This window comes from Corapipo altera, unplaced genomic scaffold, assembly GCF_003945725.1.
Source record: "Corapipo altera isolate COAL_440 unplaced genomic scaffold, ASM394572v1 98, whole genome shotgun sequence".
NCBI classification, from domain to species: Eukaryota; Metazoa; Chordata; class Aves; order Passeriformes; family Pipridae; genus Corapipo; species Corapipo altera.
This window is the reverse complement of record NW_020884914.1, coordinates 5,969,086-5,983,875: the sequence shown is the minus strand read 5'-3', so window position 1 is coordinate 5,983,875 and position 14,790 is coordinate 5,969,086. Positions and strand designations below refer to the sequence as shown.

Here is a 14,790-nt window from a genome sequence, read left to right as displayed (position 1 = left end):
GCTCAGTAGTGTTGGCAGTTCAGGAATGGTCCTCACAGAGCAAACAGCTCCAGTGGTGCTTGTCCTTCCAGGCAAGTGGGAGCACAGTTTTGGAGGGCTCTGAGGCTGCTGGTGGTGCAATGGGCCATTGCTCAGCAGGCTCACGTGGGCACAAATGACCCTCAGCCCTCTCCTTTTGAGGCCCCATGTATGGGCTTGTCACCCAACATCACCTTGCTGTTGAAATACTGGTTACAGCAGTGCATGGGAAGTTCTCTGCGTTGTCAGACTGTTTTGTGGCATGTGTTGTGCCAGTGAACTGCACAGCCAGGGCATTACCTCTGTGCTGAGGCTTGGGGAATCTGCCAGCTGAGGTGCTGGCCCTGAGCCCTTCTGCTCTGAGCAGAGACAGAGATTGCTCTGATGAGATGTGGGAGCAGAGTGGTGCTCCAGGACGTGTATCCCTATCTCTGAGGGCTGGCATTCGGAGACATTTAGGTCAAAGAGGTCAGATGAATTCTAGCCATGGTCCATGTGACCTCATACCTGCTGAAGGGTCTGTTCCATATCTTTGAGAGAACAGGGAAGGCTGAGGGCAATGTGTGGTGTTTGCATCTGCAGGTTTCAGCTGGAAAGGCTGTGAGTTTCAAACTCACACCTTCTTGCAGGTGGCAGGTTGATGGTATTTTTGCTCAGTAGGGTATAAAACCACAGGACCAGTTTCCAGTCTTCAGTGTGGTGTCTCAGTTCCCCTGTGTGGCCTAATTCTGCATTTGTCCCAGCCTTTACTCCAGTGTGTGTTTTAATACTCCCTTTGTGATCTGTGAGGTCTTGCTTCTCAGCAGCTGGAAATCCTGCCCCTGAGCAGGGGGGCTGAGGCCAGGGCTTTGGGTTTGTCTTGAAAGGACTTTCAGGTTTCAACACCTGGGCCAGTCAGCTGTAGGCTGAGAGAGCTTGTCATCTCCTGAGGATGAATTAACTGTGGTGGGAAAGGCTTGGCAGGGTGTGATGACCTCTGTAGGTTTAGGGTACCAGCTGTCCTGCAGGATTTGAAGTAGGTTTTTAGTCTGACTTATCCTGATCCCTCTCTGCCTTCCTTGGGATTTTGCTTCTGATCCACTGCTCTTCTGTGACAGCAGCCAGTTGGCAGCAAACCTGCCTCGTGGCTGCAAACCTGTGCTCCTGCTTCTGCACCCAGCAGCTTAGAACTGTGTGTGTGTGCCTTAGCAGAGCTCAGGACCACAGCAAACATTTGCTATTGATGTTACCTTTGAGGAGGGTAGAAATCCTGCAGCATGAGATGGAGAAGTTAGGGATATGCTGTGAGCGTGTGTGTGGTGGGGGGACTGGGAGAGAAGAGTGAATTCTGGAGGAGCTGCTGAGCCATGGAACAGTACAGTCCCACAGTGGGGACCTAAAGCTGGCCTGAAGATGGTAAGTGTTTGCAAAATATGGGTTTTAAAGTAAAAAAAAAAAAAAAAAAGAAACACCTTTCAGTAAGTTATTTTCTGAATTTCTGTTCCATCTCTTTTCCTTTATTTTTAGAAAAACTCAGAACAAACTGTCCTTTACCCACAGTGAATCTCTCCTGGCATTTGTCTTCTGTCTTTTAAGAGACAAAATGCTGTTGAAGGTTCTGGCCATCATCTGTCAGGTTGCTAAAACCAGCTGAGGACAAGCTGCAAGATGCTCATGGGGAAGAGTTCTGCCTGTCTTTGAATTGGGGTGGGCTGGAAGTGACCACCAGGGGTTTTGTCTCTTCGTGTGCACGGTCCAGGCAAACATAAATGCTTCTTAGCACTTGTCTGCTGGCATCTTTCAGAGGCACAGCAGACTGGTTTGGAGTGAGCAAAGACAGCGACGCGACTCAGAAGTGGCAGAGGAAGAGCCTGCGGCACTGCAGCCTGCGCTACGGGAAGCTGAAACCTCAGGTCATCCGGGAAATGGACCTGCCCAGTCAGGACAATATTTCTCTAACGAGCACAGAGACTCCCCCTCCCCTCTATGTGGGACCCTGCCAGCTGGGCATGCAAAAGGTGAGTGCCCTCCCGAGTTCCCTGCACTGTGCCTGTGCTGCTGTGGGAGCTGTGACCTGTCTGCGGGCTGAGCTCTGCCCAGACATGTCTGGGCTCCCTGCTCAGACACTTCTCACGGCTCAGGTACAGTTTGGCAGAGTTCCTCCTCCAGCAGCCTCTCTGGTGTCGTTGGCTGAGATTCCTCAGCTGTGCCAGCAGTAGGCTCAGAGCTGTGTTTGTCATGCTGGGACCGTGGTGATTACGTGTGTGCAGCGTGTCCAAGAGCTCTCAGCTCGGGCTTTTTGCTGCCATTTGCAAGGATGGAATTCTGTTGTACAGAGTGGTCGGTATCCTGGACCCAGATGTGCAGTAACAGGCCTGGTATTACTCAGGACACTTATCCCAAGCAGGACGCAGGCCACAGCACAGCTACTGTCCTTGTAGAAACCTGGTTATGTTTTAGCACTTTGGAAAGTGTCTCTTGCATCAGCGATGCTACAGCTCTGCTCTTGGGTCCTCAGAAATGGTTTTGTGTGCCTGCAAAGGGCATCTGGTAGCCTCCCACTCACTGCCTTCAAGTGTGACCCCAGGGGACCAGGCCCAGTTGAGCACATCCAGTTACCAGCACCTCTGAACACACAGTATCCCAGCCCTTCCCTTCGCTCCTCTCATCAACACTAATTGCTGTGGTTGATGACTGTGCTTTAGTGAGCCCCACTGCAACCTGGGCTGGTGGGAAGCCATTCCTGCCAAAGCAGGACCTGAAGCCTGGCTGCACCACTGAAGCAGAGGAGAATACTGTGCATTTTTCAATGAAGTTTCACTTTGTTGTGCTCTTTCCTGTTTCTTTACCAGTTGGTCTTTGGCCACAGGAGACTCAAATACTGTTGGGCTGTCTGTGGGCTACATTAAATCAGAACATGGTGTCAGTAGGTGTGTAAGCCCATCAGGCTTCCCGTTGAGTGTTCAGCTGTGGATTAAAAAGGCTCGTAAAACCTTAGGATAAAGCGTAGAGGTCATATGGAAACCACAGCTGTGATGATGTAAGGACAGAGGCAAGGTTTGTAGCTGAAGGCAATATTTTCATTACGTTGATTCGTATGTTTGGAATAAGTGAGAGCTTTGGCCTGAGGAATCCCAAAGAAGGGCTTGCAGCTCCTGGAAGCTTGCCTGCTCTGTCCAGCTGTTAAACCTAATTAATGGGAGCAGATGTAAATATACAGTTAAGCTTCAACAGGATAATAGGATACTGTTTAAGTCCTGAGCTGTCCAGTATCAGGAAGGAAACTAGCTGGAGAAAGAACCTGGCTGTTTTCAGGGATTTCTCAAACTCCTGTTTAGACAGCACATTCTCTGTCTGTAGAGCTCACTGGCATGGGAGAGAGTGAAACCAAGAGCTCAGGAAGGGCTGAAGGAGGTTTGAAGTGTCCTGTGAAATTCTGGAACAGTCTGAGTGACAATAGTCAATACCAACAACAGAAAACAAAAGGGGGGAGAGGGAGGGGTTTGGGAACCTAGACTTGAGTCTTACAACTAGGCCTTAGCTTGCAGTAGGCTATTCTGGATCTCCCTATTGTAGAATTGGTTGTTGGTCCGTCCAGCCTGGTTCTTGGTCAGTCCCAGCAGCCAGGCACCTGTCAGGGTCTCAGGATGTTTGCCTGGAGGGAGGAGGGCTCGGTGGGGAAGGGTCTGGGGGTGAATGGGCTGATGTGCTGCTTCTCTCTGCAGATCATCGACCCCCTGGCCCGCGGCCGAGCTTTCCGCATGGTTGAGGATGCCGACGGCTGCAGCATCCCCCACACCCCCATCACCCCCGGGGCCACGTCCCTCTGCTCCTTCACCAGCTCCCGCTCGGGCTTCAACCGCCTGCCCCGGCGCCGCAAGCGCGAGTCTGTGGCCAAGATGAGCTTCCGAGCGGCCGCGGCCTTGGTGAAGGTACAGCCAAGGGAAGGGTGGCAGGGAAGGAGCTGATGAACAGGGAGGGTGGGGAGGGCTGTGCTGGAGGGGAGGAAGCCTGGGCACCTCCTCTTCTGTTTCAGCCACGTGTCCAGGAGGCAGGACTGGCAAGAAGCGGGGATGGTGGCTCGGTTTTTGCTTTCCCTTCTGCTTTCCCTTTTTTTGCCTGGGGCCTTTTTTTGCCAACAACCTCAGAGCATTCCAGCAGGTCCAGTCCAGTCTACGTGGACCTTTGGGTGGTCCAGCTGCTCCTGGCGAGCAGTCACGGAACAGCAGAAATACCCAAGGCTATTACCATACAAGTCTCTTTATCCTTCCATGTGTCTGCTTTCCTGGGCCCAGTGACCTTTTTGCTGTACCCGGTACCACCCATCACTGTGGTTTGGTCAGAGACACGGTACAATATGTGGTGGAGGAGCCTGGAGTTGGGCACTGTGGATTGAGGAGTGGGGTCTCACCCGTGAGTCTCTCCAGGAAGGTGTCCCACATCAAGTCTGTTGTGCTCCACACACAAGCGTGAGGCAGCTCAGCACTTGGGCTCCCTGTGCACTGGCTGGGGTGGCCCTGTGTGTGCCTGGCAGTGACCTGGTGCCCCTTTCTCTGGCTCAGGGCCGCTCGGTGAAGGACAGCACGCTCAGGAGGGCTCAGCGGCGCAGCTTCACCCCGGCGAGTTTCCTGGAGGAGGACACGGTGGATTTTCCAGATGAGCTCGACACTTCTTTCTTCGCTCGGGTGAGGGGCAGGTCTGGCCTGGTGCTGGCCCCAAAGGCAAGACTCTAGCCCTGGTAGGACTGCGTGTTGCAGGCAGCAGCACCGCTTTCTACCAGGGCTGGTGACACAAATGGGGTGTTGGCATCTTCTGATGGGACTTCTGTGTCTCTGCCCAGGAAGGAGTCCTTCATGAGGAGCTCTCTACTTACCCGGATGAAGTGTTTGAGTCGCCGTCAGAAGCTGCAATCAAAGATGCTGAGGTGAAACCTCCAGATCAGACAGATCTCACAGGAGGTGCCTTGGACAAAAGCGAGCTCGAAAGAAGCCACTTACTACTGTGAGTATCTTCCTGGAGGCTGCCAAAGCCTAACATGGGGTGACCAACCCATCTGGAGTGGGACCTTCTGTGTAGAGGAAGCCAAATGAGTACTGTGGGTGCCTGGTGTAGAGCTCAGAGCACGGCAGTGATGGGTTTTCTTTAAAACCAGCTACCCAGGCATGTGAAAGGTGACTCTGAGGCCACCTCTGCAGTCTCTCCAGCAACTTCCAGCCTCACTTAATGTGTTTCAGAGATTGTATAATGCCTTGAGGAAACAAAAGACACTTTAAATCAGCTGTGAGGGTGCTGGGGGCCCAGCCTTTGGCTATGGAGAGTGTAGCAAAGACAAGAAGGCTGTTGCCATTGCAACAGTCACCAGTAACTGTTGTCTTGCTCCAAGGAGCAGTGTGAAGTGTTGCTGAGTGTTGAGCTGGGCTACATTCCTCACTTGAAACGAGAGAAAGGTGTGGCACTGATGCCGAGAGCCCTACAAATATGTGGGTGGTACTGTACTGTATGCCTAGATTTTTTCCACCTGAGTAACTGGTACTGAGTAATTGCTCCATGTCGTTTCCGAGTCAGCTCTAGCTCAGCTGGCAGCTCACCCCAGCACAGAGCTCTGCTGGGTGTGAACATGGAGCAGACAGGGAGGTCCTTGTTGTGGTTCTGCTGCTCACAGCCCATCTTGCTGTGTTGGCGCTTTCCCTTCAAGTGTTTCCAAGAACTTGGCTCAGCCTTAACATAAGGGGAAGCAGCGAGTGGTGGGAGTTTGTTGTCACTCCTCTGAGACGGTTCCAGTCTTCTTGGCACCACTTGGATCTCCTCAAATAGCTGTATTTATTGAGGAAAATACATTTCTTTCACACTTCAGAGGGCTGTTATCAGAATCATGGTCAGGTGTCCTTTATTTGGCCAGGGGTTTGTTTTGGCACAGGCTCACAGCCCAGCACAGGGAATACTGGGAAACAGCACCTCTGTAACACAGAAACCACTTCAACTCTGGGGCAACTGGAATCTGCACCTTCTGTGGGAGAAGGACTTCCCAGGGGAAGTTGGGGTGTTAAAATGTATCTTTTGCAAGGTGTACTATATTGAAAAGAGCTGAACTTTCCTGCAGGATTTTGGCTAAAGAGGTTCAGTTTCTCGCTCATCCTGTTGCCTGCCCATTCTTCAGAGCTGTCATGCTCCCTCCCAAGATGCTCTGGTGATCTTTCAGCAAAAAGTTTGTTAGCTGGTTTATCTCACCATCTCTGACAACTCCTGTCTGTGTGCAGAGTGGGACATTTAGGGAACCAGAGGAGGTCCCCTGGACTAGAGCACATGCCAGGGACATGCCTACTACAGTGCCAGGCAGTGAGGATGGTGAAATGGGAGGTTACTTGGCTTTTCTGATCAGGGTTTGAATGCTGGAGACCTGAACCTCCACGCTGCTGTTTAAGAGTAAGGAAATACAAAACTGTCTGGATATGATGGAGACTTACAAAGCAGGTACTATTCACCAGTAACCTGTGCAACCTTCATCAGATCTATTTTGGTAAAAAAGCCTCCTTTTAACTCAGTATACTTGGGATTTTTATTGTGTTGTTGAAGCCTGGTTTTGTTGTTCTGAAAAATGCACACATTGGTACAAATAAAGGGGGGGAATGGAAGAGAGACTGTGAGAGGTAATTGGCACAGCTTGCAGCATGTGACAGTGCCACTTTGTTTTTCGGTTCTCCTCTCTCTGATTGGGTGGGCACAGGAGGTTTGATCTGCCAGTCCAGTCCCACTGAAGTGCTTTAAAGGTGGGGATTTCCACTGCTGGGCTAAACTGCACTTCCATTTCACAGCAGAGACCAGAGTAGGAGGAATGAAGTAGAGGAGGAAATTGATGTCCCTGAGGCTGCAGATGTGCCTGTTACTGGAACACTTTAAAGCCTTGAGAGCTCCTCAAGTGGGGCTTAGTTTGGCACAGCTGCTTTGTGCCACCTTCTGCGGTTCACCCTGTGCTTTCATCTACTGGCCCCGTGCAACCCTTTGAAATGCAGCTTCCACTTCAGGGCACCTTGTGTGCCCTCAGCAGTGGGACAGGCAGAGGTTCTGCTACCACCACAGAGCAGGGGAGGGCTGTTCCCCACGGCTGTCCTGCTTTTGGTTGCAGCCCCCTGGAGCGCGGCTGGAGGAAGCAGAAGGACGGGGGCCTGGCGCAGCCCAAGGTGCGCTTGCGGCAGGAGGTGGTGAGCGTGAGCCCCCAGAAGCGCGGGCAGCGCATCGCCGTGCCCGTCAGGAAGCTCTTTGCCAAGGAGAAGAGGCCCTACGGGCTGGGCATGGTGGGCAAGCTGACCAACAGGACGTACCGCAAGCGCATCGACAGCTACGTCAAGCGGCAGATCGAGGACATGGACGATCACAGGTGAGGCTGCAGGCGGGGAAGGTCCCCAGCACAACCAGTGTGTGGGTGAGTGCCGTTGCCCTCTGGTGACTCAGGTCACTGCCTGGGGGTGCTGCTGAGACCCCCCAGTGTGTATCCCTGGAGTACAGGGCCAACTGCAGCAGGCAGCACTGTGTTGGTGTCACCGTGCACTGGGAGCTCACCCGGCTCCTCACGTTGCTCTGGGTGTCTGAATCTCTGCTGCCTGGAGGGACTGCAGGTCTCTGCCCCACCACCACTGTCCTGTGATGAACAGGACAGCTCAGGTATCCCTGCCTCTGATCATTCCCCTAGGGTCATTATTTCAGACACATGGCACAGTTTGGCACCAGGCTTCAGTGTTCTCATGGATGTTTTCTTGGGAAGGGGTGACTGTCTGGTGTAATGGGGGAGTCAGAGTAAGCAGGGTCTGTCTGCTAGCAAGGCCTTAGATCATTGCCTGCAGTCTTGTGCATCCCTAGGTGATCCTGGCTGTGTACCCAGGTTTTGGTGATGTCCCTGGGGAAAAGCAGCAGCTTTTCTCCTGTGTTCTCTGAGTAGGTGCAATATGCCTGGGTTTCTGCCTCTGATCTTCTCCCTTTGCCTCCATCCAGGCCTTTCTTCACCTACTGGGTCACCTTTGTGCATTCCCTCATCACCATCCTTGCTGTGTGCATCTACGGCATCGCCCCTGTGGGGTTCTCACAACACGAAACTGTTGATTCAGTAAGTGAATCCCCCTCACTTGCCTGGAGTGTCTCAGCTTTCAGCTGTTGGCTCTTATGTCATACTCTTCAGCATATTGGCTACTTGCCTGAGGGCCTTGATGGCTGAATTCTGGGTGTCCAGCCTTGGGGGGCTGCCTGCAGCATCTCTGTGAGCCCCCAGACCATCATCTCTCCCTCCTGCAGCCACCTTGCTCTTGACAGCAGATTATATCTGACACAAAGCATGGTGGGCTCTTCACAGGCTCTGGCTCTGGCTGTGCTGGCAGCACTTCCAAACAACTTGTTCCCCTCCTGGTGGAGACCAGAAGGATGTTCATGACAGGGAAATATTTCAAACCTGGGCTAAGTTTTTGCAGCAGTCGCAGGATTTTGCTTCTGCCAGGAGCAAAACTGACCTGTTTGACTTTGAGGGCTGATCCTGAAGCTGTTGGTAGCCTTCCCACACATTGTGAAAGGTCTCTGGGGTACAGCCGTGCCCCTGCTCCGTGCAGGGAATGCCTGGGGAGTTTTTCACCTACGTGTCTGACAGCTTTCAGAGCACTGCCACCAGCACCCGGGCCTGCACTGCCAGCTGGTGCTGCCTGTGCTGCTGAGCTGTGTGAAGCTTTTTGCAGGCTCTCAGGCCACTCCCAGGTCTCCAGGCCTTGGAATTTCTTGAAAGTTGAAGTAGCCAGAGATAGACATTTGAAGGGAAATCTTAAGGTGAAGGTGCCCAAGTCTTGACAAGGGTTTACCTGTGATCCTTCAAAAGACCTGTTTGAAAAACCATGGGCCCAATCATTGGCTATGGGGATTTCTGTTCATCCTGGGGGCTGTTTCCACCAACCCCTGCTGCTTGCCCTGCTGACCCTGTGGGCAGGAGCTCACAGGGCTCTTGCTTTCTCTCCTTGCAGGTCTTGCGGAACAGAGGGGTTTATGAAAACGTCAAGTACGTTCAGCAGGAAAACTTCTGGATCGGCCCCAGCTCAGTGAGTGCTGTTGGTGGCACTGTTGGTAGGGAGATGGGGGACTGTGCCCTGCAGTTGTGCCATCCCAGGGACTGGAGCCCTCCACTGCTTGGAGCTTGGGGATCTGCCATAACTGTCAGGGAGCAGCAGTGCTCCCAGCCCCAGCTACCCTACAGAATGGGCTGTCTGGAGGCTGGGATGGACCTGAGCACTCCTGTTTTGCACCCTGTCCCTACAAAGCCAAGCTTGGGGTTAGAGAAAATGCAGGAGTTGTATGGTGTGTGGACAGCTTTCCTGATGCCATTCCACCTGGGAAAGACAAAGATGAAGAAACAATGTCCCAAAGTTTTCTTTCCCAGACACAGTGCTGGCCTTTCTGGGGCTGTGGGCAAGAAAATCCCTGAACTTTTGTTCTGGGCCTGTCTTCCAAGCAAATACCGAGAGTGTGCCTGGTGTGTGTTGGGCTTCATCATGCAGGACTTGTCCCTGATCCCTTGAGTCTGAATAGGGGCACCCCGTGCAGTTCCCCCAGCCTGCTCTGCCCCTTGGCTGAGCTGGGTGTTTCCCTCTCTGCCAGGAGGCCCTGATCCACCTGGGGGCCAAGTTCTCACCGTGCATGAGGCAGGACCAGCAGGTGCACAGCTTCATCAGCGCCAAGAGGGAGAAGGAGAAGCACTCGGCCTGTTGTGTGCGGAACGACAAGTCGGGCTGTGTGCAGACCTCGGAGGAGGAGTGCTCAGTGAGTGCCAGGGCCCCTTCCCTGCTGCCCCTGGTGCTTCTCCCTCCCTGGGCTTCATGGTGACACCTCTCCTCTCTCCTGCAGTCCACGCTGGCCGTGTGGGTGAAGTGGCCCCATCACCCCAGCACGCCGATGCTGGCAGGGAACAAGAGGCAGTTTGGGTCTGTTTGTCATCAGGACCCCAGGTAGGTCCTGCCTGGCCCAGCTGCCATCCTGGGGGACAGGGCTGATGGTCAGTCAGTCCCAGGCCAGTGGACTGCTGGATGGGACAGCTGGTGCTCTACAGACCAAGGGATATGGGGCAGTGATGTCCCTGCCTGTCCTGACGACTGCAGGGGAGGCTCAGGCAGAGTGTGACCATATTTCTGCTCGCCCCTGGTCTCCACTGGTGTTGCTGCCCCACCTACACAGTGGCTATTGTGAGCTGTGGGTGCCTTCTTCATCCCACTCCCCCTCCTCCCCTGTCCCCCCCCCCCCACAGCTCCCAGCACACCTCTGCCCCCAGCCCTGCCAGCTGCTGGGTGGCACTGCACACAGTCACTGTGGGCTGATGTAGAGCTCAGAGCAGCTGAATTCCCACTCTCTGGGTGTGTCCACCTGGAAAGGATCCAGCTGGTTGCTGGGCAGCTGCCTGCTCTCCTGCCTTTGTGCTGCAGCCGTGACTAGAAGGAGGCTGTGGCTTTGATGAGCACGGTCTTGGCTGATCTGGGGGACAGAGGGGAACTGTGAGATGGCAGCCTGGGAACAGGGACAGTGTGGGAATCCTGCCTGGTGCTGGGGAAAGGTACTTCAGGCTGATTGTGCTCTGTTGCTGCAGGGTGTGTGAGCAGCCAGCCTCGATGGAGCCCCACGAGTGGCCAGACGACATCACCAAGTGGCCGGTGAGCATCCCGGGAGGCACAGAGCCTGCAGGGCAGCTGGAATATGGCCCTGGCATCCCCCTGTGCAGAGCCACAGCTGTGCTGGTGGAAGGGCAGGGCCTCTGGTCCAGCTTCTGCTGCTTGTCACAAGCACCAGCTCAGGGCAGCCGTGGTCTGCCTCACCAAGGCTCAGAGCCCTCCAACAACACAAGTTGCCCTGTGCCAACTAAAGCCCTGGGCCCTACCAGGGTAACAGGAGGATGGAAACCAGCTCAGCCTCAGGGCTGGAGAGGAGGTGGCAACTGATGCTCAGGCAGATGGAGTATCAGAAAGCATCCTGCTGTCGGAGGAAGGCCTCTTTCTGGGAACTGGCTTCCTCCCAAGGGGCTGTTTTGACTTTATCCAGGCAACAAGCAAAGCTGTGGCTGTCTGACTGCAGCCTGTTGTTGTTTTCCAGATCTGCACAAAAAACAGTGCTGGGAATTACACCAACCACCTCCACATGGACTGTGTGATTACAGGCCGGCCCTGCTGCATTGGGACCAAAGGAAGGTAAGGAGTTCTACCTGTGTGGAGGGGCTGGTTGTTGGGGTGAGACACAGGGGGTCTTTTCAGGTTGTAGACACAGCCATTTGTCCTCCTTGTCCTTTCCACACACAGCCCAGAGCCCTGCTGGGAAGGGGAGTTGGACAGAGAGCCAGGACAGGTCTCCCAGACGGAGCAGGACTCTGGGATGAGCAGGAGATAACAGCCAGCATGAGTCGTTGGTGCAGCAGGGTATCTCACTCAACTGGTCCTGCAGTTTGGAGGGACTTGGATCATAAGGGATTAAATAATTCTGCTGAGGAGTTCTGCATTTTTCCCTGAGAATGTCCAGCTACATTGGCCCCAACCTGCAGTCCACAAGCACTCAAAGGACATGCCAGGAAACGACAGGCTCTGGGTTTGCAAAAGAGGAAGATGCTGTTCTTCCTCAGCTGCTCCTGAGCTTGAGTACTTACCCAGTGCTTGGGCCTGGCTTTCCCTACTGGGGAGAAAAATCAGTGCTGTCCCAAGGAGTTTCTCTGTCCCTGAAGGTCATAACCAGGATGCTCCTGGCCTAGGCCCGCTTTCCACTCTTGCAGCTGCAGAAGCACAAGACTCCCCCAGCCTGAGACAGCTTCCCCAGGCTGTGGTGGTTCTCAGCTGTAAATAGCTCAGCTTTGGCACATGTTTTGGATCCTCTGTGTGCTGGTCTGTGGAGATGAGGCAGGGATCCCTGTGGGAGAGAAGCAGGAGGGGTGAGTGGAGAGTGGCACTGCGCTAAACGGGAATGTATTTGTGCCTCTGTTGAGACACCACAGCAGCTGAAGGCATCAGTTCTCACAGATGGGTTGAGACAAGGGGGAATGGGTAGCCTGAGAGGGGACAGGAGTGATCCATTGTCCCTTCCATTTGTGACTTGTGCCTCCTGCAGGTGTGAAATAACCTCCCGGGAGTATTGTGAATTTATGCGGGGCTATTTCCACGAGGAGGCAACGCTCTGCTCTCAGGTGAGTGTGGAGCTGGGGGGTTGTATGGCTGCCCTTCTCCCTCCAGTTCCCCTTGGCAGCTTGGCAAGGTCTGAGGGTTGAGAGTGCTGCAGTGTGGGTGGCAGTCCTGTGTCCTGTCCTGCCCTCTGCCTGTGGGAAGCTACTGATCCAGGCTGTAGTGGCAGAGCTGGATGCATCTGTAGCTCTTTGGAGGCCAGTTCAGGACTTGGGCTGGCAGCTGTGGGAGCCCAGCATAGGACCAGTGTGTAGGCAGGGGGAGAAGGCACCTGTCCTGCTCCATGAGCAAGCAGATACCTTAGTTGTGTGTGCTGGGGTGGAGAATGAGCATAAAGCTGCCACAGGGAAGGGGTGAGTCACGTGTGACTTGGTGTTGGGACTTGGTTCAGCAGAGAAGCAGGAGGACCCCCTGTGCCAGAGATACCTGCAGGCTCTGCCCTGGCCTTGGTGAAGGGCCCCTGACATTCCTGTTCCTGCCCTAGGTACACTGCATGGATGATGTCTGTGGGCTCCTCCCTTTCCTAAACCCAGAAGTCCCTGACCAGTTCTACCGCCTCTGGCTCTCGCTTTTCCTCCATGCTGGGTAAGCAGAGGGGTAAAACTTCCCCTGTCTGGGTGGGGGAACCCTCAGCCCTGGGGTTGCTGAGTTGTTCTGGCTGTCCCTTCCCAGGGGACTCGGGGGTGCTGAGCTGTGGCCCCTGCCAAGGTTTACCATCCTCTGTTTGCTGGGAGGGATTAGTGGCGTGGGCAAGGCCAGAGCAGGAGCTCTCAGCAAGGCTGGGGACAGAACACGAGCATAGGGGTGACTTCAGTGGCTGCTGCTTCAGCTCCTGTACTCTGCACTTGGCAGGATCCTGCACTGCCTGGTTTCAGTCTGTTTCCAAATGACGATCCTGCGGGACCTGGAGAAGCTGGCAGGATGGCACCGCATCTCTATCATCTACCTTCTCAGTGGCATCACTGGGAACCTTGCCAGTGCAATATTTCTACCCTACAGAGCAGAGGTGGGTCTCCTGCAGACCAGGGTCCTGGTAACTTGCCCTGAACACAACCCTCCTCTCCGTGGCTGTGTCTCTGGGGCAGAGGCAGAGACACCAGAGCTGGCTCGTCACTGCTCGTCCCCTTGGCACATGGGGAGCTAGAAGATGGCACCACACCATGAGCACCAACATCCCCCAGAGCACCCTGGGCTCTCCCAGTCACTGGCCTGGGCTGGCTGCAGGAAGAAAGCTGCCCCATAACAAATGGGGAGTTGCCAACCATGGGGTAGGAGAGGCCTTGGGCAGGCTGGGAAGTGAGCGCTGTAGCTGGTGCCAGAGACCCTCCATGTGAGAGTGGCACGAGAGGGGCAAAGGGCAGAGCTCAGCTTGCCCACAGAAGACTGCATGGCAGGACCATCTTCCAGGTCCTTCCATAAGGAAAAGTGCATGGCGGGTGGGGAGAGCCAGGAGATTGCCTTCAAGGGCTTCTCTTCTCTGGCAACTTAAACCAAATCTGCCCTCAAATACAAAGTCTGTTCTGGGGATTGCTGGCCTCACACCTTGGTCCTAAATCCAACCAGGTCCCTTTACTCCTTGCACCCCATTACAGGGATGAAGTTGAAGGCTGCGGTGTCTCTTCCCCAAGAAACACTGAACAAGGAGTTGAGTAACAAGTAACTGATGCCTGGGGCTGGCAGCAGAGGCCAGGGAGACGGCATGAGCCTGACCTTATCTGTAATGCTCTTCTTCTGCAGGTTGGCCCTGCAGGATCCCAGTTTGGGATTCTGGCCTGTCTCTTTGTGGAGCTCTTCCAGAGTTGGCAAATCCTGGCACGCCCATGGAGGGCTTTCTTCAAGCTGCTGGCTGTGGTGCTCTTTCTTTTTGCCTTTGGCCTCCTGCCTTGGATTGATAATTTCGCTCACATTTCAGGATTTATCAGCGGATTCTTCCTCTCCTTTGCCTTCCTGCCCTACATTAGCTTTGGGAAGTTTGATTTATATAGGAAACGGTGCCAAATTATAGTTTTCCAGCTCATCTTCATTGCACTCTTCTCAGGACTCGTGATTCTGTTCTATTTCTACCCCATCAAGTGCGAGTGGTGCGAGTTCCTCACTTGTATACCATTCACAGACAAATTCTGCGAGAAATACGACCTGGACGCGCAGCTCCACTGAAAGGCAAAGACTGGCCTCTCGAGCAGGCCCTGGAGATGGACTGTCTTTGCATTTGCTGTGCCAGTTCCATGGGGACAAAGCCTCTAATCCAATGACACTTCTAACCCTGCCCGTGGTTAATTTAAACTGTCTCCTTAGCACTTGGCAGGCATGTTTTGCCTTATCTCAGAAGACTCTGAAAACAGAACGTTTGTGCCTTGTTCAATTGTATTGAACCTTTTCTGCTGCCATTATTTTTATTACACTAGTTTCAATACTACATTTTTAACCAGAGTTGTTTACTACTGCTAAGGTGGTGATTAAACAGTGAGGTAGCGTTTTAGCTACTGTTAATTGTTCTGCATAGTCTGTGCCTACGTTTGTTACTTAATCTCACTTACACTGTTCCATGTCCCAGGAGAATCAATCCCCTTTGAGCACCAAAACCAGCCAGATGCAGATCTGCAGCTGGAAATAAGGGCCT

General features: G+C 53.8%; 1 protein-coding gene across 8 annotated transcripts in view; it reads left to right on the top strand.

The window, feature by feature from the left end:
- The window catches only part of RHBDF1 (rhomboid 5 homolog 1), a 59,640-nt gene extending 44,975 nt beyond the window's left edge, over positions 1-14,665 (top strand). For all 8 annotated transcript variants that reach the window (XM_027655101.1, XM_027655100.1, XM_027655105.1 and 5 more), the window contains 15 exons: positions 1,802-2,015; positions 3,723-3,929; positions 4,560-4,682; positions 4,838-4,998; positions 7,121-7,372; positions 7,984-8,095; positions 8,991-9,065; positions 9,622-9,783; positions 9,868-9,968; positions 10,601-10,664; positions 11,101-11,195; positions 12,100-12,175; positions 12,655-12,755; positions 13,023-13,176; positions 13,908-14,665. In XM_027655101.1, the coding sequence (XP_027510902.1) occupies positions 1,802-2,015; positions 3,723-3,929; positions 4,560-4,682; positions 4,838-4,998; positions 7,121-7,372; positions 7,984-8,095; positions 8,991-9,065; positions 9,622-9,783; positions 9,868-9,968; positions 10,601-10,664; positions 11,101-11,195; positions 12,100-12,175; positions 12,655-12,755; positions 13,023-13,176; positions 13,908-14,327 (2,317 nt within the window). In that variant the 3' untranslated portion in view covers positions 14,328-14,665. The remainder of the gene's footprint in view (positions 1-1,801; positions 2,016-3,722; positions 3,930-4,559; positions 4,683-4,837; positions 4,999-7,120; positions 7,373-7,983; positions 8,096-8,990; positions 9,066-9,621; positions 9,784-9,867; positions 9,969-10,600; positions 10,665-11,100; positions 11,196-12,099; positions 12,176-12,654; positions 12,756-13,022; positions 13,177-13,907) is intronic.
- The last annotated feature ends 125 nt before the right edge of the window (positions 14,666-14,790 follow it).